The sequence below is a fragment of the Equus caballus genome, chromosome 20 (assembly GCF_041296265.1).
Source record: "Equus caballus isolate H_3958 breed thoroughbred chromosome 20, TB-T2T, whole genome shotgun sequence".
NCBI lineage: Eukaryota > Metazoa > Chordata > Mammalia > Perissodactyla > Equidae > Equus > Equus caballus.
This window is the reverse complement of record NC_091703.1, coordinates 54,805,465-54,832,024: the sequence shown is the minus strand read 5'-3', so window position 1 is coordinate 54,832,024 and position 26,560 is coordinate 54,805,465. Positions and strand designations below refer to the sequence as shown.

At 42.3% G+C, this 26,560-nt stretch overlaps 1 protein-coding gene across 10 annotated transcripts in view; it reads right to left on the bottom strand.

The window, feature by feature from the left end:
* The window catches only part of LRRC1 (leucine rich repeat containing 1), a 126,869-nt gene that overhangs the window by 35,889 nt on the left and 64,420 nt on the right, over nucleotides 1-26,560 (bottom strand). For all 10 annotated transcript variants that reach the window (XM_023625101.2, XM_023625103.2, XM_070245694.1 and 7 more), the window contains 2 exons: nucleotides 17,878-17,956; nucleotides 14,354-14,443 (listed from right to left, as the gene is read on the bottom strand). In XM_023625101.2, the coding sequence (XP_023480869.1) occupies nucleotides 14,354-14,443; nucleotides 17,878-17,956 (169 nt within the window). The remainder of the gene's footprint in view (nucleotides 1-14,353; nucleotides 14,444-17,877; nucleotides 17,957-26,560) is intronic.

Here is a 26,560-nt window from a genome sequence, read left to right as displayed (position 1 = left end):
TGCACATCACCTCCCAGGGGAAAAATATTTATGACCACCACTCCCACCAAAAACAGCAGTCTCTACCTCCTGAATTTTACTGTTAAAATGAAAACCCTCACTCAAATACCTTGTACGTTTGACATGTGAAAATAACTCACTCGTCATTGAAAGACAACCACTCCTGGGACCAAGACAGAAGCCGAATATGTGCTTCCAGACTTTAGAATGTCAAAAATGTGCCGTTACCATCAGACAGTGATGCCTTTAATCTCACAGAGCTCAGAGCTCTCCTTCCAGACAGCAGTGGGAGACCACCCCCTTTGAAAGGAGTGTGCATCTCAATGCAGAGAATGCAGGTGCTCGGCTTAAGCTCACGCCCTCACAGAGCAAGTGACAGCAGCGTTAGGGAAGGAACTGCAGTCACAGGCATCAGGGATAAGGCAGTAACGCACCTCTCGCAGTGCCTGGAACACAAGGCTGACTCAATAGATGGTAGTGATAATAACATTGCTTTTATTCTTATTAAACCCCAGGATGGCGCTCTTTTCAGCAGACTCTCCTGCCTCTCAGGCATAATCCACATTTTCTGGGGGCACGGTGAAAGGAGACAGATGTTCTCCGCAGACACTGGTTACCTGGGAGGGATCCTCACAGGCGGGGGCACTGCTGCCTCGCCCGGAACCCCACACCTCCAAGCAGAGGCACACGCACAACCCCGACTCAGGAGATAACCGATTCATCTGTCACTCCAACAGGCATTGCACTAAGCTCTACACCAACAGCAAACTCAAGTTGTGCGAACGTCACCATAGTGACATCCAGAATTGGAGGACTTTTAAGTGGAGCGCACAGGACACAAGGAGTCAGACATCATCCCAACACTGTAATCCGCCTTAATCCTGTATTCTCCTTCCAACATAAAAGCCAGAATCATGGGGACTAAGGAAGCTGGTTTCACAACACGAGAAAATGTAAATTCGATCGGCCTGAACAGTATGTATACATACTAAAGCCCATTTGCTTGAAAATGTATTTTAATTATACTATGAAATGCATAAATTCTCTAACTCCTTCTCCAATTCTTGAAAACTGAATAGCTTTCACAATTAAAGCAAGAGCAAATAAATAAAACTCTTTAGAATATATTTTTAAGAAAAATCAAAATCCCTACTAACATGTCATTACACATTTAACAGCGACATTCTTCAAAAATGGTGGGTGTAGCTCCTAGTTCCACTTCCTCCACTTCCTCTGGGCAAAATATTCAAGAAACAACAGTGGGAAGGAGAAGGAGGTGAGACGGACGCCACCTCGCATCTACTCCCCAGAGCATCTCTACATATGGGTGAAAACAGTTTAACAGTAACCCCGCATCTACTCCCCAGAGCATCTCTACATATGGGTGAAAACAGTTTAACAGTAACCGTAAGAGTAAAAATGTAAAAACAAAAGGCTTTGCTTTCAGTTTTAAATTTTCACGTAACCCCAAGCCAGTTTGATTGCAGAAGTGGTGCTCATTTGGCTATTTTCACATTTATATTTTAAAAATCACTGACAGAATTATCATTTTTATCTATTCAACACATTACTTTCAAAACCTATTCTGACATACTAAAGACATCCACTAATAAAAGGAGGGAAGAGTCCCTCTTTGCTTTACAAACGTTACTTGCTGGGCACCATCAAAAGCACCTTAAAAAGCAGTTTACACACGCCTGATGCTGTCTGCAGCCTTGGTCCGAGGCCTGCAGCCTGAAACAGAGAACAGTGCTGGGGAGACACCTGCCCCTCCCTGTGGCAGGAGGCGCTGTGCAATGTCCTTACACAGGTCATTGCTTGATCAGTAACAGCCCAGTCCATGATGACACGATTAGGAAAGGCAGGCTCTGTGTGAGGTCCATTAGAAAGCAGCACAGCCACCATTCAAACCTGCTCCAAAGCCAGAACTCCCGCCCCCACCCTACACTGCCTAGAGGCACCTTGGGGCCCTCCATTCTCTGGAACGCTCTCTCTAAAATTTACATTTTAAAAATCATATTATTTTGGGCAAATATATAAGTCTTACCTTCTTAACCACACCAAGGACACTGGGACTTTTATTGGTTTATGTCACTTTAAAAATATGATACACATTTTAAAGGTATGTTTAAATGCTGTCTTGAGGATAAAAGGCATAGGCCACAGTTATTAAAAGCAAATACTGCTTGAGCAAAAAATGCCAACAGACTTATGGACATATAGAACTTGATGATAATGTCATGTTAGATTAAATGCAGAGTTCCCAGTCTATCACACTAACACCCGAATAGAACATCCTGTTAAGTAAAAAAGTTCTGACTACAAAACCTCTTAGTTTCTATTGTTTTTAGAGAGCAGGGGAAAATGTGAACGTATGGGTGTTACAACAACAAATATCATATTTTTGTAACCTTTCAAAATTCAAAAATTAATGTAAAACAAGGCATACAGAATAGCAGCCTTTCTGAGTTGATGCTTCCCCAGCATTTAAAACTATTTAAAATGAACTCACTCAGATATTATATCAGACTCCACGGACCACTGATGCCACTCGGAAAAGAGCCCACGGAGTCTGAGGCGAGAGGGGCCTGAGGCTTGGACTCAAACCCCGCCTGTCCCTCACTGACCAGCTGGATTTGCTCGGCTGAGGGCCTTCACCACCGTACCTCGATTTCACCTACAAATGAATATAATCATCTCTACCACGGCGATCAGGGCATAATATATTTTCCCTTCAAGTTAACAGAGCCAGTTTTGTGCCTTATTTCCTTGAGACGGGCCCTGTCCCTAGGCACAGTCAGGTACCTTACAAGTGCATGTAACCTGAGTCAGGTATTCTGGAAGATTGCTACAAGACGCAATCAACCACAGGAGTCATCCCCATCACAGAACACGCCTCAAAGGACAGGTCCTACAGATGGTGAGCTGCTCGCACTGGCCAACTTTTAACTAATCAGATATTGTCCCTAACTGGTGACCAATTAGACAACAAGGAACAGGAAACAAAGGGATAGCTTTGACTCCCATCTCTCATATGAGCCCAAACCTCAGCAGATAATCTGCACTAGTCATTCTCAGCTCAGAGAATCATTAACTGATTCTAGAATGAAACCATGGGTTTGGTTCTCACGGGGAGCTTGCCTTGGATAGTCCCAGACCCAGTGCAGAAGCCCACTCGAGCACGTGGTTCTCCAGACTGTTCTAGTAACAGCGACGTAAACCAGGATCTGCCTGAGTGCAGATCTAGACCAGAGATATTAACACTAAAATGAATGAAAGAACGAATGATCGCCCTTCCTAGTCTTTCAGAAGACAGCATCTTCAATGGAGACTTCAGGACAGTGCCTTCCCCATCAAGGCAACCTATTCAATTCAATGCAAACATCTCTGCATCTCTTACAGTACCTAACAAGGAACACACTGCTGAGAAGTGCTGCAATGGGGGATGTGATCCCAATTCTGTCCATTTCAGAGGTCAGGCCCTTCATCACCAGGCCAAGAGAAACACAGAGACCCCAACTCCACATACATTTATTAGACACTTCAGTTAAAACATGCTGTTATAGAGACAAAAGAAAGCAACGGATGTTTCCAATACTTTTATAAATGTGACAAAAAGTCAGACACTTGAGACACAGTAAGAATTACTGGTCTTTAATATTCCTACTACTACTACTGACAGAAGCAGCTCATTATACGACACAGTGTTGTAAGTGCTTCACCAGAATTAACTTTCTGGGTGAGAACACTAAGGCACAAAGTGGGATGTGAGCAAGGTCTCACACGACTGGCGGGTGGCAAGGCCCGGATTCACCAGGGAACCTGCATTTTAATCCCTATCTTCTGTCTCTCACTCTTGAGTCGTTAAGTCAACTCTGTGACTAGGTAATACGTTAATATCTATTTTTAGGTATTAAGTAACAAGTTTTCCTCCCACCTTTGTCCCTCATCTATCTGGTTTCCCACCACTGCAACCTTTCCCATGGAAAATCACCTTTTTTGTTAGTTACTTATGCATTCACCTAGACTTTTCTTTTATGTAAAGACGAGCAGGTAGGAAGACAGAGTCTCGTCCTCCCCTTTTTTGCACGAAAGGCAGCATTCTGTACACATCTGGAAGTTTGCTCTCCTCAATTAACAGATTTTTGTCTCATTTCCTAGCTGTACATACCAGCACTTTTTTTTTTTTATAATTGCATAGTATCTCACTGTCTATATATACCTTAATTTTTTTAACCACCCCCCTATTTAACAAACATCTTACACGTCAATTTTAATTTCCAGCAAATTAAATTTCTGTGCAATACTGTTGGAATGACCTCATCCTCCTCCTACATAAAACATGACTTTCTAGCCTCCCTGTCACTCCCACCATTTCTACCACCAAACGGAGTTTAAAAAAAAAATCTAACAAGCTCCTGCAGGAAGAGAGTGTGTTGAAGCATTTCTCCTCAGCACACTAATGCTTAAGCTTTCACACAGTTCATGATAGCAGGGACAAAAGTTCTACTCTTGTAAGTCAGAATGCAGGCTAGCCGTATTTTTAGGATTCTATTTCAGGGACTGGATGAGTGGTTACTTTAAAGAATTTACATCTGTTCTCCACTATATTTTAAAAAAACCCTTTTAATCCTCTTGGATTTTTTTTTTCCATTTTGATGGCCAAAATCATTAAGAAAATAAAGCATAAAATAAATTAAGAGAGCCCAAGCAAACAAATGGTAGTGAAATATAAAACCTACAAACATTTATGACAACGTTTGACTAGGGAAAACAATATTGATGGGGATCGGGGAGTTGCTTTCACATTCACAGTATTCCTGCTTTTTCAATACCAAATTCGTATTTAGGAATCTGGTTACAAATTTCCTTATGGTGGCTTGTCCTAGAAATTCTTCTAAAAATATTTTTGTTTCTGAAATAATACTTTATAGAGATTCCTAGCCCTCAAAAAAGAGCATTAAATATGGTAACAGTTTTCAAAAAGAAGATTTATTCCTCTCGATGGCATGCACTCCTAATACAACACAGGTAAGCAGGCCAGCCCCAGGTCTTGTTAGCAAGGGCAGTGGCTTACCTAGTACAAGCCCAATCAAGGGAAGGTCAGCTTGGAAGGGTCGCAGACAGAATCAGACCCACACGCTCCGCGTCAACCTGCAGAGGACCCAGAGTCTACCTACTGGCTCTGTTTCTCTTAGCAAGCCGTCATAATTAGATGTTTATTGATGATAACCATTTAGTGACTGCCAACCACGTTTTGGGCACCATGCCAGTCCATTACATAGACTCCTCCTTCTCCTTTAAGAATGCTGTTTTTTGAGGAGAAAATTTTATCGAACAAAGCAGAGATGTTCAGATATATTTAGGCAAATTTACTTTTTTTTTCTTGAGGGTATCAGTTTCTTAAATGGTAAAGGATATGGAATCTCATGGCGACAGCTACACAAAGTAAACACAAAGCAGCACGCTCCCCTTCCCAGATAGCCCAAATTCTCCATGCGTTCCCACTAGGGTTTTCGTATCCTCCCAACCTCCACTCCCATTCCGTATCACCTGAATGTTCTGGAGGCTCCGGCTGTGTGTACCTGCCTGATCACCAGGTGTAAGTAACTGAGACAAAATGACCTCAGCACATTACTCATAAGGCTACGTTACCAGCTTTTCCCGTAAGAATAAACTAGGTCAATTTCCCAGGTAGAGTATCATCCCTCAGCAGTATTAGGCTTCCAGTTTGCCTAAGGTCCATTCTCTTCTTTTTCTGAGATACATTTCACATACTATGAAACTCACCTCTTTAATGTGGACAATTCAGTGGTTTTTAGTATATTCACAAGGTTATATAAACATCACCACCACCTAATTCCAGAAAATTTTCATTACCCAAAAAGAAACTTCATACCCATCAGAAGTCATTCCTTATCCTTGCACTGCTCTTCCCACCCCCACCCACTCCCACCCCAGCCACTGGCCACCACTAACCTAATTTCTGTCTCTATGGATTTGCCTACACTAGACATTTCATAAAAATGGAATCATACAGCGTGTGGCCTTTTCTATCTGGCTTCTTAACATGTTTTCAAGGTTCATCCACGTTGAAGCAAGCATCAGTACCTCACTACTTTTTATGGCTGAATAACATTCACTGAAACGGATATACCACATTTTGCTTATCAGTTCATCCACTTATGAAAATTTGAGCTGTTTCCACATTTTGGCTACCATGAATAACATTGCTATGAACATTCATGTACAAGTTTTGTGTAGACATATGTTTTCATTACTCTTGGGTATATGTGACTAGAAGTGGAATGGCTGGATCATATGGTAACTGTGTTCAACATTTTGAGGAAGGACCTGCTCCCCTCAAATAAGGGACTACAACATTTTACATTCCCACCAACAATGTATAACGGTTTCAACTTCTCCCCATCCTCATCAACATCTGTTATTGTCTTTTTGATTACAGTAATCTAGTGAGCGTGAAGTGGTATATCATTGTAGTTTTGATGTGCACTTACTGATGACTAATGATGTTGAGCATCTTTCCATGTGCTTATTGGCCACTTGTGTATCTTCTTTGAACAAAGGTCTATTTGAATTCTTTGCTCATTTTTAATTGGGTTCTCTTAATATTACTGAGTTGTATGAATTCTTTATATATTCTGGATATAAGACTCTTGTTAGATACGTGATGTGCAAATACCTTCTCCCACCAGTAGGATGTCTTAACTTTCTGGATAGTAGCTTTTGATGCACAAGTCTTTAGCTTTGATGAAGTCAAATTTAACTATTTTTTCTTCTGTTGCGTGAGCTTTCGGTGTCATATCTAAGAAACCATTCCCTAATCAATGTCACAAAGACTTAGCCCTATGTTTTCTTTTTTGTGTGCGTGAGGAATATTAGCCCTGAGCTAACTACTGCCAATCCTCCTCTTTTTGATGGGGCAGACTGGCCCTGAGCTAACACCCATGCCCATCTTACTCTACTTTATATGTGGGACACCTACCACAGCATGGCTTTTGCCAAGCGGTGCCATGTCCGCACCTGGGATCCAAACCGGCGAACCCCGGGGCGCCGAGAAGCGGAACATATGAACTTAACTGCTGCGCCACCGGGCCAGCCCCTATCCCTGTTTTCTTATAAGAGTTTTAGTTCTTACATTGAGGTCTCCACTCCATTCAGAGTTAATTTTTGTATGTGGTGTGATGTCAGGTATAACTTTATTCTTTTGCATACGGATAAATATTCAGTTATCTCAACATCATTTGTTGAAAAGATTATTTTCCCTCATTGAATTGTTCTGCCACACTTGTCAAAATAATTTAACCATAAGTAAAAGGGTTTATTTCTGAATTTCCAATTCTATTCCGTTGATCTATATGTCTATCCTTAAGCTTGTTTCACTCACTCTTGATTATTGTAGCTTTGTAGTTAAGTTTTGAAAATTGGAAATGTAAGTCCTCCAACTTTCCTCTTTTCTCTTGAAGACTGCTTTGGCTATTCTGTATCTCTTATATTTCTATATGAATTTTAGGATCAACTCGTCAATTCCCGCAAAAAGTGAGTTAGGATTTTGATGGGGACCAAGTTAAATCTGTAGATCAATTTGGGGAGTATTGCTATCTTAACAATGTTGTCTTCCAATCTATCAACACAGGATATCTTTCCATTTATTTAGGTCTTGTTTAATTTCTTTCAACAATGCTTTGTAGTTTTCAGTGTATTCCTAAGTATTTTGTTCTTTTTTGGTGCTTTATAAGTGTAATTGTTTTCTTAATTTCATTTCTGGATTGTTCAATGCTAGTATGTAGAAATACAACTGATTTTTGTGTATTAATCTCGTATCCTGTAATCCTGCTGAAGTCATTTATTAGCGGTAATAGGTTTTTGTGCATTCCTTAGGATTCTCCATATATAAGATCATGTCCAGCTGCAGGTTAACTCATCTTTGAAAAGTAAAAAATGCAGTGTGTAATTTATCTGAGTAGAAATTGATACAACTGATCTCAAGGAAAATATTTTCATATTAACATGCTCTTTTGAAAGACAAACTCAGTCACACTTTGTACCAACGTTTGAAAACTCCTTAAAGCAAAATTATCCTTCTTAGATTTACCAGTGGAATCTTCCAAGTGTTTTCAGCGATAGTAAAGCAGAAGGCCATGTTCACTAGGCACTCGTTTTCAAGGGCATATCTGAAATTTTCTTAAAGCCTATCGAAGACTTGGAACTCTCCTCTCTAAGAGCCTACTGGAGGTCCCCTCCCCTACTGCTGCCCTTCAGGCTAACTGGTATCTTCAATGATATGTAAAGTCATTTACTTAATGTGACCCCAACTTTTCTACAAGGGATTTAAAGAAGTCTTGAAAAAAATGCAAATGTGCAAAAAGTTTCATGAAACGGAAAATCAGGGCCTTGGAAGGGAGGAAGAAACTGATGTGCTCATCGTGAGGCATCACACGGTAAAGGAAAAGCAGCCTCTTCAAGGAAGAACCGAAGGTCCAATCCCAGCTCTACCACCCACCAGCGGCCCCAACCTGGGCAGGGGACTGATGCCCATTTTACAGACACAGCCAGTGAGGCTTGGGATGGTTCGTGCTAACCTTATGAGGACAGTGTTGTAATGAGACAGCATATGTGCCTAACAGAGCACCCACCCGCTATAAAGAGGGGTCAGCAACCCTCTCCCTGGGTTCCTTAGTGCCTTTTATCACATGGAAATAACACAGCCTCTCTCAGTGAGCATTGTGCTTTCTGGCAACAAAAGCAGAAGAGGAAATGTGATAAATGTCAGAACTGTTATTAAAAGGAAGAAGCTTACCGATTCTTCTGGTGAGGTATTTTTTTCCCTAAAAATACATATTTTTAAAATCTCTCCCTAATGGCTCCTTATATGGGGGGAATCAAGCAATATTAATGGACAATACATACTCCTATTAAAAGGTTTTAGAGCAATGGAAGGTTTTTTTCATAATTGTTTCTTTATATCAACTTTTTATAGAAACTGAGTGTGCAGCATTAAGACAAAAAAGAGACTGTGCAAGAACAGGCTAACGTGGTCCTGGCACAAAGCTTTCAGAACCCACCTGGATTACCTACGACGTCAGGCTGGAAGCCAGCAGAGTGAAGGAGGCAACACTGTGCGCCTTGTCCCATGTGTTTGTTCAGTATGTCAGAGCAATGCCAGGGTCGGAACAGATGCGAAGAGAGTTTAACAACCAAGACGCCCACTGTTTCAGGAACAAGGTGACCCAGGTGCACATGCTAATTACATGCACACAATCAAACACTGAACAACTAGACTTCTGTGCACAGACAAAGGACTACAGTGCTTATGGCGTGGGCAGTAAAGGGGAAGGCTGGGGAACCTGGGAACCTGTTTCACCTCCTCCAGTCACTGGAGGAGGCCTGATGGAAGAGCTAGAAGTTCAATCATTAAGTGAGGAAAAATCTCAGCCTCTTGGAAAGAGAGGACGCAGGTACAAACGTTTACCATTCACTTTGAAAAGGCTCGGAAGCCTTCCCTCTGGCCTACGCCAAGCTCAGTGGGATCAACTGCACAGGAAACCTCCACCATGCAGGCAGCTGCAACCATCAAGCATGTGCTACTGAGCGTCTGAAACAGTGGGCTCTGAACTTGAAAAACATTGGCAGCAGGCTTTTTTATTTTTATTTTTTTTTGAGCAAGATTAGCCCTGAGCTAACATCTGCCAATCCTCCTCTTTTTGCTGAGGAAGGCTGGCTCTGAGCCAACATCCCTGCCTATCTTCCTCTACTTTATATGTGGGATGCCTACCATAGCATGGCTTTTGCCAAGCAGTGCCATGTCCGCACCCGGGATCCGAACCGGCGGACCCTGGGCCGCCAAAGTGGAACATGCGCACTTAACCACTGCGCCACAGGACGGGCCCCAACAGCAGGCTTTTTTAAAGCAAATACTATATGGAACGCTAATACAACAAAAACAAAAAGCTAATTAACAGAGCTGTGCTGGCACAAACAGGGATCAGCAGAGGCACCCACCAGAGCACTGTTCTCACCCTCCAAAGCGCCCTGGAGGGACTGCAGTGGAATCCCAGGGGTCCAATCAAGCAGAGCTTGAGAACCACTGGTCTGGAGCTGCACCGGTTCCCAAACATCCTATTCTAGAAGGTGGTCCCCACACATTTAAGGATATACCTTCAAAAGCCTTATAATTATTTTAAAAATATACTAAGTACTATGTACCAATATATTGCATATAGTATCAAATATACATAGAAACAAAAATTTTCATTATTTATTTATTTTGGTGAGGTAGATTGGCCCTGAGCTAACATCTGTTGCCAATCTTCCTTTTTTTTTTTTTTCCTCCCCAAATCCCCAGTAGACAGTTGTATATCCTAGTTGTAAGTCATTCTAGTTCTTCTATGTGGGACGCCACCACAGCATGGCTTGATGAGTAGTGTGTAGGTCTGTGCCCAGGATCCGAACCAGCAAACTCCAGGCTGCCGAAGTGGAGCACAGGAATCATCTGGCCATGGGGACAGCCACCAGAAAGAAAAATTTTTAAGTAGAAGATAAAACAAAAGAAAAATATTTAAAAATACTTCATTAAAGACACAAAAATCTTTTTGGCTCTCATAAGTGTGAGCAACAGGATTGAAAATGCTACATTATGCACTTAATCCTTTCTTTTACATTTGGGGAGAAAACAATTGATTCTAAATTGTTGTGTTTGACGCTTGGTTTAATGGCTGTAATCGATGAAAAAGATAATTCACAAAGGCACACTGAACCAAAAGAACTGCATCATCAGCGGCATGTATTAAATCATACTAATTTTTAAAAACTTCTGATTATGGAAGGTCTTTGTTGAAACCCAGCTGATCAATTACCATCGTCCTGGATGTCAATCACTTGTTCGTGAAGGCTAACAAGAAGGTGTTGCATTTTTAACAAAAAAGTGTTTAAAAAATCCATATAAGGTGAGTTAGTTTCTCACTTAATGTTAAATGCCACCTTTACTTCGGAAGGCTGAGTAATGAGCCATCACAGAAAAGGGTCACCAAATCTGGGATGCTTTTATTTTAGTAAAAGAAAAATCTGTGCCTATGCATGAGGTAGCCAGTATACCTCTGTGTGGTTCAAAAGATTTTCATGATCATTCTTCATCTCATTACAAAGTACTATAAAGACTCTACTAATTGAGAGACTTGCTTTATGACAGCAGCCATACTGGTGAGTACCTGGCGTGCAGCCACGTAGCATAGGACGTGAGCTGCAATGCTTTCTAGTCTAGGCAGGATGCCAGTTGCTTCCCATACACCAATGGCTGAGGCTGTGCGCTCTCAAGTATTCACAATTGTGCACTCAAGTATTCAAGAGAGCAACAGCTTATGGCTGTTGTGCACGGAGGCACCAGGGAGGCGGCAGCAAAGTTAAGGGAGCACCGCAGAGCATCTTACATCTGAGAGGGACACAGCACTACTCAACCTCTGTGAGCCAACATGTGAACTCAGCATTAGACAGTACTACAGCCCTTTCAAGGACGTATCTTTCCAGCTGGGTTTTCAGCGACTGTTGCAATAAAAGGCAAGTGAAAAATCCATGTAGAAAAGGAAAGGAGGTGCAGATTGAAAAGTTGAGCAGTGCCCAGGTACTGCTCAGGTACCCACATCCCATAATAAATAATTGGGGCTATTTAAGCATGAGATAAAAAATTCTCTCAATGTATACATATTACTTTTTCAAACAGCTACTAGGTTGTTAGGACAAAAATACTCGTCAAGTAGTTTGGATCTAACTACTTAATAAACAGAATATTAGGTATCACTAGGGGAAGTAAGAAAACGTTACTGAGTCCTTATCAGCCCTGGGAAGCACGGTCCTACAGTGACGGCAGGTGGAGCTGCGGAAAACAGAGGACTGGGACCAAGAGAGCCGCACTCCTGCTCCAACGCTGCCATCAGTTCCCAAACACTCTTCAAAACCTGACTGACTGGGCAAATCAAACCCATCATGGGAAGGTGTCTGCAGGTGTCCCCAGCTCCAAGCTGCTGCGAGTCTGCTTGCCCTAGGTAAAGGCTTGGCTCTCTCCTGCAGGCTGCACACTCCTGTCCACCCGGAGCAGGCCCGAGTCCTTGAGAAATCCATAGCTTTCCCAGTTAACACCACATACTGCGCTTGGTGCCAAACAGAGAAACAGAGGTGCTGGTTTCCCTGATGCTCAAAAGGCCGCCACTGCGGTGGCTGACCCATCTGACCAAATAAGCAGGGTTAATTTATGCAAAAACCTCCACTTTGGAATCCACAAGGTACAGTATCAATCACTCAAATGGCCATTTCATGTCTTTCTCAAATTTTTTGGAATGTCAAATATTTGTGCCTTGTTTACAAAACCTACTATCTCTGAGAAGTTGTTTAGTTACTAAATATTTGGTTAAAAGCTCTAAAAAGAAAATATTTGGGAATCCTTTGGGAAACTGAAGAATCCTTTCCATGAGGAAAGTTCGCAAGTTTCAAAGAATAGTTTGCTCAAACTATAGTATACGTATGCATATATATGAGATTTCCTCAACAATTCACCACTTCAACTGTTTCGAGCATCTTTTCAGCACGGTCTAGGACACCAGAGGTGCCCAATCTTCTCCAGAGGAGTTTGTTCTTGGATGGTTTCTTTCTACTAAGTGCAGACAGGCTGTTACTTCAGCCTGCGTAAACCTTAAATCCACAGGCAGAAACCAGGGGGTCTCTTGCTATGGTAACAAAAATTATCAGCAACTAGACATAGGAAACTCTTTATTTTCCATTTAATTTCATAAACTGACTTATAAGAATCAGTCGGTTCACTTATCTGATCCCCAGAGTGTTACTTCCTGGGTGATTATTCACTACAGGGTTCAAGCTCAAAGTGGCATTTTGTTCTGGAAACAATCAGTATACATATGGCTGTAATAGTAACACAAGCTGATAAAGTCTAAAATAAAAACAAACAAAAAAACACTACCCTTATTATTGATAGAAAATTCAGATACACAAGAAATCCTGAACATTCACAAAAACAGGTACAGATATTAACAGAAAAGATAGGATAAAAAATATTGTAATTTATTCTAAAATGATTATTAAATAACATTTTCCATTGAAACAATGCAGTGGGGAGTGAGGAGGCACTCTGGTTGAATAAGGACATAGTTTCTCTCAAAGCATTAAATCTTTTTAACAAGACATGGCTGGGGGGATAGAAGGGTGGTGGTAGTTGAGAAAGAATGGGAGGGAGGGAAGCAAGGGAATTCAATTCCAAAGGCAGGAGGAGACAGGGCACTTCCTATCAGCAGGTCTACTGGCACAGCGTTAACACGTCAGCGTAAACCTCAGAAAGACAAGGAAGGACTTGCTGCTGAAACAGGGGTCAGCCAGTTTTCCTCTGCCTGCTCAGCAGGGAACTGAGGGGGTAAAGTTGTCTGTTAAAAACTCCTGTAGATCTTAGGAAAGAGAAGCTTTGCAGAACAGACATCTGTCAGATACACTGCAGTTCTCAAAAAGCAAGTTTCTGTTTCGTCTTAGAACTTGGGCAGGACAGGTAAGCACAAGGGAAATCCTTTACGACACTAGGCAACACTGGTCCACCAGGTTAGGCCTGGCCACACTGGTGGTTAAGTGGTTAAGCATTAGCCATCAGCCTGACCTAACCCACTGTATGTCCTGGAGGCATGGAAAAGATCTGCCAGGATAATTCAATTCATTCGTCTGTGCAACGGTATAATAGAACATTTACTCACCAGCATACACCTCCTTCGAGGGAGTTTATTTCTTGCCGTGCTGTCCCTCCGACCTCTAAGCCAGCGATGTGGAAGTGTGCCCACCCCACCCCACCAGTCTCCCATCTCCACGCCTGCTCTCCAAGCACACTACTCTCACTCCCTATTCTCCGGTCTAGGCGCACAAACACTGGCAGACACAGCAGTTGCTTAGGGGCACATACACTAGGTTTTCAGTGGAGCCGTTCGGTGGCTCTCCTCCCTAACATGATTTTAAATTACTCAGTGGCAGTTTACAACACCTGTACACCACATGCTACTTTGCTTAAATTAACTACTCTGGAATCCCTCAGTTTAAAGAGAGCTTCCAAACAAATTAGGTTTTTCACTAGTAACAAGCAGCAGCATCCTTTTTAACCATTAAAATTTAGGATGCAAAACTGGAGGCAAAAACACGGGAGGCTGGCTATGATCTTTCTTGAGGGCGATACTGAAGATCGAATAGACAGCTTTCCAAGTAGAAAAATCAGAGCTGTAAAAGGTAAGGGGAGTGGAGCTGATGACAAATGCCCTTTCGCCCTGATATACACAAACTTCCCATAAAAACTTACTTGCCAATATTTTCAGGCAGGGACTGCAATGAGATGTCATTTACAGAAAGACATGTCAAGTTCTGTAATTCAGGAAAGCTTTCGGGTAACCTAAAACAAAACAAAATACAACGTTAACTGAAAAAGTAAAGTGTCTAAGTAGTGTATACTAAACATACTTATGATGATTTCTTCTATACGCTAATTGAAATAACTTCCTAAAATCACATTAGATATGGCATGTCTGCCTTGTCTTCCTATATATAAGACATTTATAGGGAAAAAAAAAATAAGGACTTGATCCGCCTATAAGTACAAGGGCCTGATAAATACTTGTTGATAGGGTGATCCAGAAATAACGAAAGAGGGAAGTTATGCAAGCTCTAAGAATAAAGGGGAAAAATTGCTGTGAGACTACTGAGGGTCCAATGAAAAAAAAAATGATAAATAGTTGCTGCAGCTAAAGTGCCTAAGAGGGAACATACTATATTGATTAGCAGAAAATAAAGAGAAATGTCAGCCCACAAGATTACAATAAAACACAAGAAAGCTGCTCAATAATTTTTTCCTGTAGCTTATAATCCCAGAGCAAAGCTATGGATTACTTAGCATTGATCAGTTGACAGCCAATTTCTACTTTCTTAACATTTTTTTTAATTCAATTTAAGATGCCAATCACTTGAAATAATTCTGTTTCACTATGTTCTACACAAAAGGAAATTTTTGATACTTTCCCTAAAATCCTACTGAAAAGCCACATTTCAAAATAAAATTATTGAAAAACTTACAAAGTTTACTTTCAATATTTCTATGGTTACCAATATTTAGAGAGAGAAAAAAGAAAACACCAACTGAAGGCAAAAAGATCTCCTTGCATCTAAATGCTGAAGGTACTTCTACATAAATCTGCTTATTGACAACAGAACACAGAACTCAGTTTTCAGGAGGCGGGGGAAGACTTCTTGCTTTAGTGACATAGTGACAGTCTCTAGATTAGTCTTTCATTTCTTTCCTCTTTCCAGGTTCGTTTTTAAAAAACAAATCCTACGTTACTGTTTGGCATTTAATACAGGTAATTCCAAACTTCAAATCCAAATCCAGGCCCTGCAAGACGAGAGTATTAACTGGAATTTTCAAGTCATTGAAAGACATTCTTAGGAATGGTTTTTACAAAGTTCAAACCTCTTACATAGTGTAAGAGTGGTAAGATTTTTTATTGCTAATTAAAAAGATGCAACTTCTCTTTTCTGTCTGAGCTTTTACTAGAAAGTATATAGCATTTTATAATTTTAAAACGAGGTAAAATGATCTTAAACATAAGGAAAATGTATTTTTAAATGGCTGATTTGCTTTTTCACTTGTCATTAACATGGAGAGCCAAACTAGTAGAATGCAAAAAGGAAGCACAGACTGAAGGTCAGGAGGAAGGAATTCTAGTCTGAACTGCCACTCAGAGGCTGCATGACCTTGAAAGGGCATTTAACCTTTTTGAGCCTCAGTTTCTTCAACCACAAAATAAGTAGGCCAAGCTAAATAATTCTTAAGGTCCCTTTAACTCACAGATATCATCTTAGTTCTTAAAAATAGCACACTTGCCAAATTAAAAGGACTTTAAGAAACCCGCCATATAGGAGGCCAGGGTAAAAAGTGACTAAATCCTCACACAATGTGAGTGTGTTCTAGTGGAGAGAGTTTTGAGATAACAGTGCAATCATATGTCAGCAGACACTAGAAAAGGAAAACTGAAGAAGTAGGAAAAGAGATAAAGCAACTGAATGGTTAAAAAAACTCTAGGGCAGCAAACTGAGCATTTCCCAGCTGCCTAACCCTACAAGCTGCCTCAAGGATGAAGAGCTTGGTTCCCTCAACGACCATTTCCTGAGCACGTAGTCCATTCCAGAAAGCATAGGAGGGCTGGAGATACAACAATAAATAACAGAGGAATATAAGTTAACTTTCTGAGTCTAGTCGGGGAGCCTTGGTCAGAGCGATAACTTAAACGTCCATTTCAAGTGCTATGAAAGAAGCAGGCACAGAGCATTATGGAAGCCCAGGAGGGGACGGTGGGGAGTCGTCAGGAAACGGAATGCTCGAGCTGCACCGGAAAGGAGGGCGAAAGGGCTGGCACAGTCGAACAGGGCGGGGAGTCAAATAAATGCACACCTATGAGCACTTAGTCCAGCAGAGCACCATGTCTGACACGGGCAACCGAGGGCGATGAAGGCGCCAAGACAGGCCGAGGTCAGATGGGGCGGGGAGGCTTGTGCAGCCCATCAAGGAACTCGGACTTTATCTTCTAGGAACAGGGAGCGACGGGAAGGTTTGCAGAGGGACAACTGAATGGACGACGGCTGAGAAAGAGGACAAGACTAGAGGACGGGGATGACTTGGAAAGCCACGGGGTTAGAATGTACTAGATCACTATTGTTCACAAAAATAAATGTTATTAGTAATGCAATCACTGAAATTCAAAAGAGGAAAACCAGAAAATATCTTTAAAAACATATTTACTTCTCGAAAATAAGCAGATATGGGAAAAACAAGCCTAAATAGGGCATTCCCAAGCACTCCATACTCAAGAGGTCCCAAGCAATTTTGAAATGGGTGAGATGAATCCAAATTTAATCTCAATGTTAACAGATCCCTAAAAAAATACATAAATAAAAGCTTTTAAAAAGGGAAGGGAAATAAACGAAAGGAAAATGTGCCTTTCTTCTGAGGCTACTTACAGCATCTTGATAAATCTCAGAAACGGACCACTTGGCCCAGAGAGGCCTCTGGAACAGACTCCCGAGGGCTGTCCCTGCGTGGCCAGTGGGCACCAATTCAGTGATCCCGGAAACTCAGGTGCCTGGAAGCCAGTGGCCAGTGGGCTCATGACTGAGCCAGGAGCCACAAGAAGGGCACTCAACAGGACCGCTCAGTTCTGCCGAGGCAGTGTGCTGTGTCATATCACGAAGGACAAAGCTGGAATCAGCAGTAAAACCGTGACAGGTGGCTGTATTTGGAAGGATAAACCAAACAAATCCTCACAGCTATTGCTAAAGTAAGGAATAATGGGGTCGGCAGAGTTTTGTTGCTTTTGTTTTAAAAAGGAAAGTTAGAGAAAAGGTGAGAGAGTAAATACGTTTCAATACTAGAGTGGGAAAAATATCTCTAATAGGACTTCTCCTTGGATAACTATGGGGTAAGCCCTCTGGGAGTTTAGAACTCAGTCTTATCCCACAAGAAGGAGGGTTCAACAGGGGCTTTACAAACTACTCCAATTCCTCATATTGCTTCAGAAACACACTCCTCACTTCTGCTTTGTACACTCCCCTGTGCCTCCCCTTATCCCCCGACAACATCCTTTCAGAGCTCCAGCAATAGTGTGCCTTTCACTGTGCAGTGCCACTTATAAATAATTGCCTGTGAAGGTCGGCCATCCTTGAAAGAGACAATCCATCTCGGTACCTCCAAGATGGGTATCTTGATTGTGTTCTTTGCTTGGATCTCAAAAAAGAAATCCTTAGTACTAAAGACAGAAAAGCAAGCAGAAAGTTTACCTAGTCAGTGGGTTCCCGCTGAAGTCAGCTATCTGTAGTGCTTTACAGAATGAGATGCTCTCTGGAATTTCAGGAATATCTGTAGGAGTAAAGAAAACGTCTATCATTTACCACGATTGCTAACAGTTTTCATCCTCCTCAAGATGGACCACACTCACAAAAGAATATCTGGAAATTACTACCTCCATTCACAGGTGGCATGGATTTCTGAAGCATTTTGCTACATTTATATTATATTTGCTTTCCTAAAAGAAGATACATTCCTAACAGAAGCCCATTAAAGAAAAATATTAAAAACAACCACCACTAGCAGGTCCCATCACCCTATCAAAAGTACTGATGGCATTTTGTTGTAATTCCCATTAGGCTTTTTTCCTTATGTTTTCATTTAGTTGTATCAGTACAAAGTATTCTAACGTACGCATTTTTAAATTATGGATTTTCCTCTGATTACAAACATGACAATTTGGAAAATAACAGAAGAGTACAAAGAAGAAAATAAAAACAAACAACATTCCCATCACCTAAGGATAACGTTTGTGATTATTTTTTTAATTGTCACTCATACACACACACACACACACACACAGAATATGTATAAATAGATTATATTTCAAAATACTAGATTCATGCTGATTTGGTTCCTTTTACTTTACATTATTTTACAAACCTTTTTCCCTGTCATTATTTTTCCAAATAGTTCGTCATTCTTAATGGCAGAAAGCCTACTGCATACATTTTCACAATTCATTTAATCAATCCCCTGTTGTTGGACATTTACGTTGCTTCCAAGTTCCTGATGTTACAATTTATGTCCATTTCTGATTACTTCCTTAGGCTAAGTTCCCAGCAGTGTAATTACCATGTCAAAGCCATTAACATCTCTACAGCACTTGAGAAATATTGTTAAATTGCTTCAGATGGGGCAAGTTATACCTATTTATATTTCCATCAGCACGTACAAGGCGCCCAATTCAACATCTCTCCCCCTCCTCTCTTTCTCTTACATTTTAAAAAGCGCCAGTGTTATTGGTAAAATAATCTGGCAACATTTTGTTTTATAATCCTTTTATTACTAATGAGGCTGAATATTTTTCACCATGTTTACCGGCCACTAAATATTGTGATTTTGAAATGACCAAAATTTTTATTTTAAATTCTTCTCTCTCAGTACGAAACCTGAGGTTACAGCTTTCAGGGCTTTAAAAGGCTGGTTCACAGCATTTAATTTCAAGAATACATTTATTTTGGACACATTAACATTAAGAAGGGCTAAGATAGAAAAGGTTCTCCTGGCCCCAAGCTGTTTCTCCTACCAGTTTGACAACCGCAAGCTGAGCCAAAACATACCTAATATTTCTAAACTGGGGGTGGCAGGGAGAAGAGAGAAATGAAGGGAAAAATGGATGCCCTGGTCCAACAACCACAAAGTAAGCAGAAGCTACATAAAAGCTTTTAGTTGACATTTAAAAGCCAAACACATTTAAATTTGGGGCAACATTCTCCTCACACTATTCTCTACTATGCAGTGTCATATAAGGGAGTGAAGAACAAACACTATGATCCTAGTTTCATAAATATAATAGCAATATACAGAGAGCTTGTCCACAGTTGAGTCTGGAATGGAATTTTAAAACACACACACATTTGTGGGCCCTGAGCTACAAACGCAATGCTAGGCCCTTTCACACACATTCCTTTATGCAATCTCAGCATAAATAATTTTAACTTTCGTTCTGCGAAATGGACAATAAGGCTCGGAGAGATGCCGTGACTTGCACGTGGTAACAGGCCCGTTTCACTGACACTGGCCCTCCCGCGCTGAGGTCAGGGCACGGCCATGCGTAAGAACAAACGAACACACATAAATCCATGGCAGAATCAGCACTGCCATCCAGGCAAGTGAGGCAACAACACGCCACGGGCTTGCCTGGGTCTGAAAGGTGCTGGTCATTGCCCTGTGCACTCCACGATGGTCCCTCTTCTGCCACTACTTCAGGGCCTGGTGAGCAGTTTTCATAAGACTGAGAAAAGAAGTGCAAGTGACGCACCAGTCCCCTCAAAAGTGCCAAGGAAGAAGATCGAGCTGACACTAAAATACAAATTTCACAGCAGCCTGCTGCTCTATCCAAGAAAAACACCGAGGAAACAGAGGAAGAAGAAAAGTACTTCAATCAGGTAGAAGTCTTGATACTTCTCAGAGCATCAGAGACATCAGTGAAGCTGGGAAGATGGGCCGACAAGGGCACACAGGCAGAGCAGCTACAAGAAGCTCAGAGAGGGCTGGGGGGCATTCAGGGGTCTGAGGGTAACAAAACCAACCGCCAGAGAACACAGCTGCCTTGGTCCACGCAGAGCCGCTGGGAGGTCTGGCTCTAGGGAGGCGCTCTCCCCCAGGCTAGCCTACCTGCATACGCGGGAGAAACAGATCAACAACAGAACACAGGACTCCTGGCCCCAAAGACCACTTCTTCCCACCACGTGCAAGTTCCTAACCTGACCAGAAAGTATGCATCTGCCTGAAAAAATCAGAGCTTTAGACAAGGAAGGCAATAGTGTGGTTTGAAGAGTCCTGATTAACATTTCACTCTAAGTTTCACTCTAGGCAAGTTACTAAAATATATCAGAAGAGAAAACTAAGGAAGGGAAATCTCTACTCATCCTTAAACGTCAGCTAAAATGTCACATCCTCGAGGACAACTTCCTCAGGCCCCCAGATTAGGTTGGATTCCCCCGCTCTCAGGTTCCTGGGGTTTCACCTTTGTGAGATCTGTCATGGTTTTCATCAAATAATTGCCTGTTGACAGTCAAGCCCCCTCACTAAACTCTAAGCTCGTTGGGAAAAAAGAGCACGTTGGTCTCGTGCATCGCTGCTTCTCCAAAGCTGCCACTATTAACCATAAGCATTCGTAGGTTCTGAATGAATGAATGAGAAATACATCACCAAGCCTCTGCAAGGACAGTTGTTCTTTCGCGTGAGTCATGAAATATCCCCACAGGGTAGATATTATCTCACTTTACCAGTAAGAAAACTGCTTAGTCCCAGATCTCCTAAAAGAGAAGGTATAAAGCTTGCAGGTTATTCCCAGCTGAAATCCCCTTTAACTGCTTCCCAAATGTTTTGCTTTGGACAAATGTGAGCTTTAAGACTAACCATATGAAAAAAAAAAAATATATATATATATATATAAAATACATAAAAAATATCATAAAATAACCTTCCCAACGAGGCCTAGGCTAACGAACTACCTCATTAAAAAAATATAATCCAACCCCTTTCCCCTGCACCCTCTCTCTTACTCACATCCACTTTTCAAATCCTTCTCAGATTCTCTATTTTTCCTAGCCATCTTTTTTGTCCACTCCTGTTATTATTAACCCAGTTCATGCCCCAATCACATGCCAGCATATCATCCCTTAAGTGCTACACAAGTTCAGAGAAGGGAGAGAAGTAGACAAAGAAGGACACTTATGCTTGGAACCAAATAAATAAGAGCCGAGGAAAAGGACAGGCATGCGCCTGACACTGGATGCAAAGTGAGGAGAGGGTGAGCTCTGTAATGACAGCACGGTCAGCCTGAACTTCAGGACATCAACACGGGAGTGTCTGGAGAGAAGGCTGGAAAGACCGCTTGACAGCAGATGACCCAATGCCAGGCGGAGCTGTTTGCTAGACGAGGAGCTTCCTCTTCTATAAAAACGGGATAATCAGACCTCCGGCTTAGGGTTGTTATACGGATACAGGGGAGTAACACAAACAGAAGCACAAGGACACTCTACTCGACCTCTTCTGTTAATACAGGGGTGGGGTGGGGAGTGGAATCAGTAGAGAGGACCACTGTTTTCCAATCACGGCCGAAGAATTTGAAGGAGAGGAGCATTACTAATAGAGATGAGAGGATTTGGATGCTTTTGCTGTTGTTTTAACTATATGACAAGCAATAATGATTAAACCCTGAATAAACATCTATTTACGTACAAATATTACACACAATTAATGAGATTTTCATCTAATCATGAAGGAATGTACCTCAAACTTCTACCGGCCCATATTCAGCTTAGTTCAAGCTTCTATATAAGGTGAAACAACAAACAAAAATCATATTTTTTATTAATTTAAACTGGACTTGTCTCATACGTGTCCAAGAAAAAAAGCATAACATTTTATATTCACAAAATGTCTGAGAATGACTATAAAATTAAGCAATCTTTTCCCTACAACTTTTTTAAGATAACCTTTAATTCAGATCCACTCTAAGCTGTCATTATTTCTGAATTAGAATTGCTTTGAATTAATGAGACACAGTAGTATTTAAAAAAGAAAAACACCAACTCTGTAGTTTACCAATATAACCATACAGGAAATTCATAGTCAGCCCTAAACTCTTGTCAGTGCAAAAAATCTCCTTCAAAACCAGCAGGCAGACAACACCCCTGGCACCATTAGCCCAAGAGCTTCTGAGACAGAACCCAGATCTCACCATAGATACTGTCATTTAAAAAGTGATTTAAAAGGAAATGCCCTGCCGTTCCTGGCACTCACAGTCTTTTCTCAACATCCATTTTTAACACGTCAAGCGGAGCCTCCACCTTCCCCTACCTCCACCCGGCATATATAATACACATGTTCAGTCTACATTCTTCTAGAAGGAACCAGGGCTCTCTCCCCACATGCCCAGAATCCTCAAGGTGGACCACACCCTTTCCCGGAAAGCTATTGTCATTTTAGGGCCCCTCTTGTGGTGGAGACAGATGGGGCTAGGTGACCTCTCAGGCTCCTCCTACGTCTAGGTGAGTTTAGAAACTTCCTGGGCACTTCTGTCCACGGGGGCCTGTGTGCAGGCAGCCTGCTTTGTCTATGATCACAGCCCCCACAAACAGCTCACTAAGTTCCTTCTGAGTAAATTAATTCCTGTCATTTCTTCTTGTTCTATATAAATAGCATCTCTTCTCCTTCTGAATTCAAGACCTAGCCGATGTTAGTAAGTTTTAACACTAGATTCTCTCCATTGAGGGTACCATGAAATACTAAATAAAACAAGTCTTAGACATGTTTGTGGCTAGTCTCTAAGATTATCTAATTCCTGGGGCTGGCCCCGTGGCCGAGTGGTTGAGTTCGCGCGCTCTGCTGCAGGCGGCCCAGTGTTTCGTTGGTTCGAATCCTGGGCGCGGACATGGCACTGCTCATCAAGCCATGCTGAGGCGGCATCCCACATGCCACAACTGGGGGGACCCACAACGAAGAATATACAACTATGTTCCAGGGGGCTTTGGGGAGAAAAAGGAAAAAAATAAAATCTTTAAAAAAAAAAAAAAAAAGATTATCTAATTCCTTTTGATAGCATTTGGAAATAGAGTTAAAGGAGACCTGAAATGCTTTAAGAAAGCAAATTATTACCATCCTCTATTAATTTCTCTTTTTGTAAAACTGTAAAGAATAACATTTTAAACCTCAGGACATATACAGAAAGTCACTAAGTTGAAATACTATTACTGAAAACAGGGCAAGAGCTATGTAAGTCATCATCTACACTCACTGCATCAGCACCAGTGTCCCCATAGCAGGGTGGTTGTGCCGGCTTAACATCAGCACAAGGTGCTAGCAAGGTCAGGGTCCTGGCTTCGGTCCAAGGGTAGACCAGTTTCTTCCCCCTGGTTCCAGCCTGGCTGTACTTTCCCCAGAAACTGTGACCTGAGCCTCCCTGAGCACTTACTAAGTGTCAGGCACTTTAAGTACTTTGCACAAACTGACTCATTTAAACCTTTGCAACCACCCTGAGAGAGTGCGGTATCATCTGCACACTGAGTGAGGAACCAGGCACCGCAAAGGTAAGGGCCAGCCAGGTTTGCACAGCTGGTAAGCAGGAGGCCCAGGACTGAACCCAGGCCTTCTCACCCTGAGCCTGCGCTCTTTCCCACAACGTGCTCCCATCTCCAACAAGAAGGAGTGAAGTCAAGAGAAACGTACACTCCACCCACGTGCTCAACTGCTACAAGCCACCTTCACGTGCTACTCATGGGAGCCAAGGATGACGCTGTCTCTGAAGCTTCAGCAGCTCGATGGAAGGGCCCCAAGGGAAGTGCACCATCCCATCTGCCCTTTGATGGAGCACTCTGCTCAAAGGCGATTAGCTATAAAAATTTACTGAAAACAGTAATTTTTCAGTATCTGTAGACGTGGAACTCACGGATACAGAGGGTTGACTACGGTACTTGAGCATCCGCAGATTTTGGTATCCACAGAGGTCATGGAATCAACCCTCCCAGATACTGAGGGACGACTGTAGCTCATTTCCCCACTGGATGTATCCTCTACAAGCTCAGGGATCAGATCTATGTTTCCCCGTGCAGTACCACAGTGCAGGCCTGCAGCAGGCATTCCATGATACTTGCTTACTAACCACACTGGGCCCGGAATTAGAAGACAGATTCCAGGACCAGCATCCTCACCTAACAGAGGTATCTTCAACTGCTCTGAGCCTCTGTTTCCTCATAAAAGGGGTGTTTGCATGCTCTGCCTCATCCACCAACAGGTCTACTGAGAGGTAAAATGAGATAAGGTGCAGGATGACTTGGCAAAGTACACAAAGGTAAAGGAGTCAAAGAGGGGAGAGGACGGCAATTCCCCGTAAGGGGCACAGATTGGTTAAGTGTGGGTCACTCTTTACATCAGCCTGTGGGGTCTGGGGCACACATTTTCTTGTCCTCCTCTCACCCCCAACATACACTCTGCCCAAAGGAAAAAATAGCATCAAGAACTCTGTCAATATAGACAGAACTGAGTCTTCAAATAAGTCTCTTGTTCTTAGTATCCCATCTTAGACAAAGAATGGGTGATTGCACGAAGAGTCAAGAATTTGAGGACAGTACCTCAATGCCAGGTCTCTGATGTTAAACCAAATCAGACACAATCAAAACATAATAAAGCTTAAAAATAAATGGTACCATCACAGAAAGCCGTCCCATGAACTGCCCTGTAAAGAGGTGCAGGGGCAGAGGCGACTCTAACAGGAAGCCAGCAATTCACAAGTGTGTACATGGGTATCAGAGACTGCTAACCTTCCCTAAACCCTGCATCGACCTTCCATAAGCCACCTCAAGACTTGCTCAAGATGAACAGATTCCCAATTAGAGTTTAACCGGTCTATAAAAAGAAAATGTATAAGATGTGACCCACAGGTAAACCCACTTGGGTTTTCTTCCTCATGGAAACTGTCAACATTTATATTGAGCACCTTCTATATTTAACCATGTTAAAATGCTGGGGATGACTCAAGAGCAAAATACAAGATTATAAAGAACTTGATCTTCTTCCCATCTAACACTGTCCCCTCGTACAAGAGAGGAATTAATGAGTGACGTAATACTCTTGCTCACACACTGAATCCTCCAAATGCTAGAGCAACTTCTGGTGAGAAAATGTGCACCATGGCTCACTCTGGCCAACGACAAGCTGACACTTATGCTCCAGCTGGCCCCCATGGTATCAAGAGTGCACGCACATGTGTGCACATAGACACACACACTACTCCTCCTTTCAACCAGAGAGAACCCATACTTTTCAGCACAATACGTCTACTTTAGATGAAGATTTGAAATTGCTACCCAACTGCCTGAAGCTCAGAGAAGCCTCTTTTGAAATAAGTCACCTAACAGTTGTTGTCACTGCTCCTTAGACACAAGTGAAAAAGTCTTAGGCACTGAGAGAATAGCAGGGGACAGCATTAAGATCAGGAAAAGTGACAGGTATGCCTCTGAAAAGAGGAACTACTCCCCTCCAAGCCCTGCCATACCATTTGCCTGCGTGGCTTCAAATAAGAAGAGCTGCCATTTTTGAGGGCTTCTTACGCACCAGGTATTGCAACTGGCATTTTACATGCATGATCTTTAATCCTTACAACAAATACTGAGACAGACAGTATTGTTCCATTAACAGATGCAGAAGCAGGCATGGAAACCTTAACTAAATTGTCCAAGGTCACTCTGCTGACATGTGGAAGAGCAGAGAGCTTCAAAATTCCAAAATTCCAGTCCATCTGCCTTATGGCCGAGCAAGACTGGGAAGCAGCAGCTGAGGATCTGGAGAGTCAGGATCAGCGGCAACGTGCTGGACTAACAGATGCATCTGGAGACACAGAGGACGGAGAAACCCAAGCCTGAGGTTCTGGCAGTCACTTCACAGAGATGGGGTGGAGGAGCAGGCTGAGGAGAGGGGCAACAAGCGAACTCCTGGTACGGGGTAGCGGGCACCCAACGGGCAGAGAGGAAGAGAACTGCTGTGAGAGCAGAGCCAGGAGGTCAAGGGAGCAAAGAGTATCCCCAAGAGCGTTGGTCAACGTGGCAGCCAACAAACAGGTAAGGAAGAAGTGGACCAGGCCATTAGGAATGTGCTGTCATCTTAGAGAGGACAGGGACAGAGCAGTTTGAGGGGAAGCCAACCTGCAACGGCTGAGTAGCCAGCGTTATCCACTGGCCTCTAAAGGGAAGGGCAGGGTCAGACAGCAGCTGCCGCACTCTAGTCTGAGACACAGTATTCACGGCGGCACGAGGAAAATGGGGAGAACGTGATACAGTTTTCTGATCATGAAGCTAAATTTATTTATTTAAAAGGACTGCTGTCCCCTCTTCTCTGTCCTGTGTTTAATCAGAGATTACATCCTGACCGGGGGCTTGAAATCTCTTT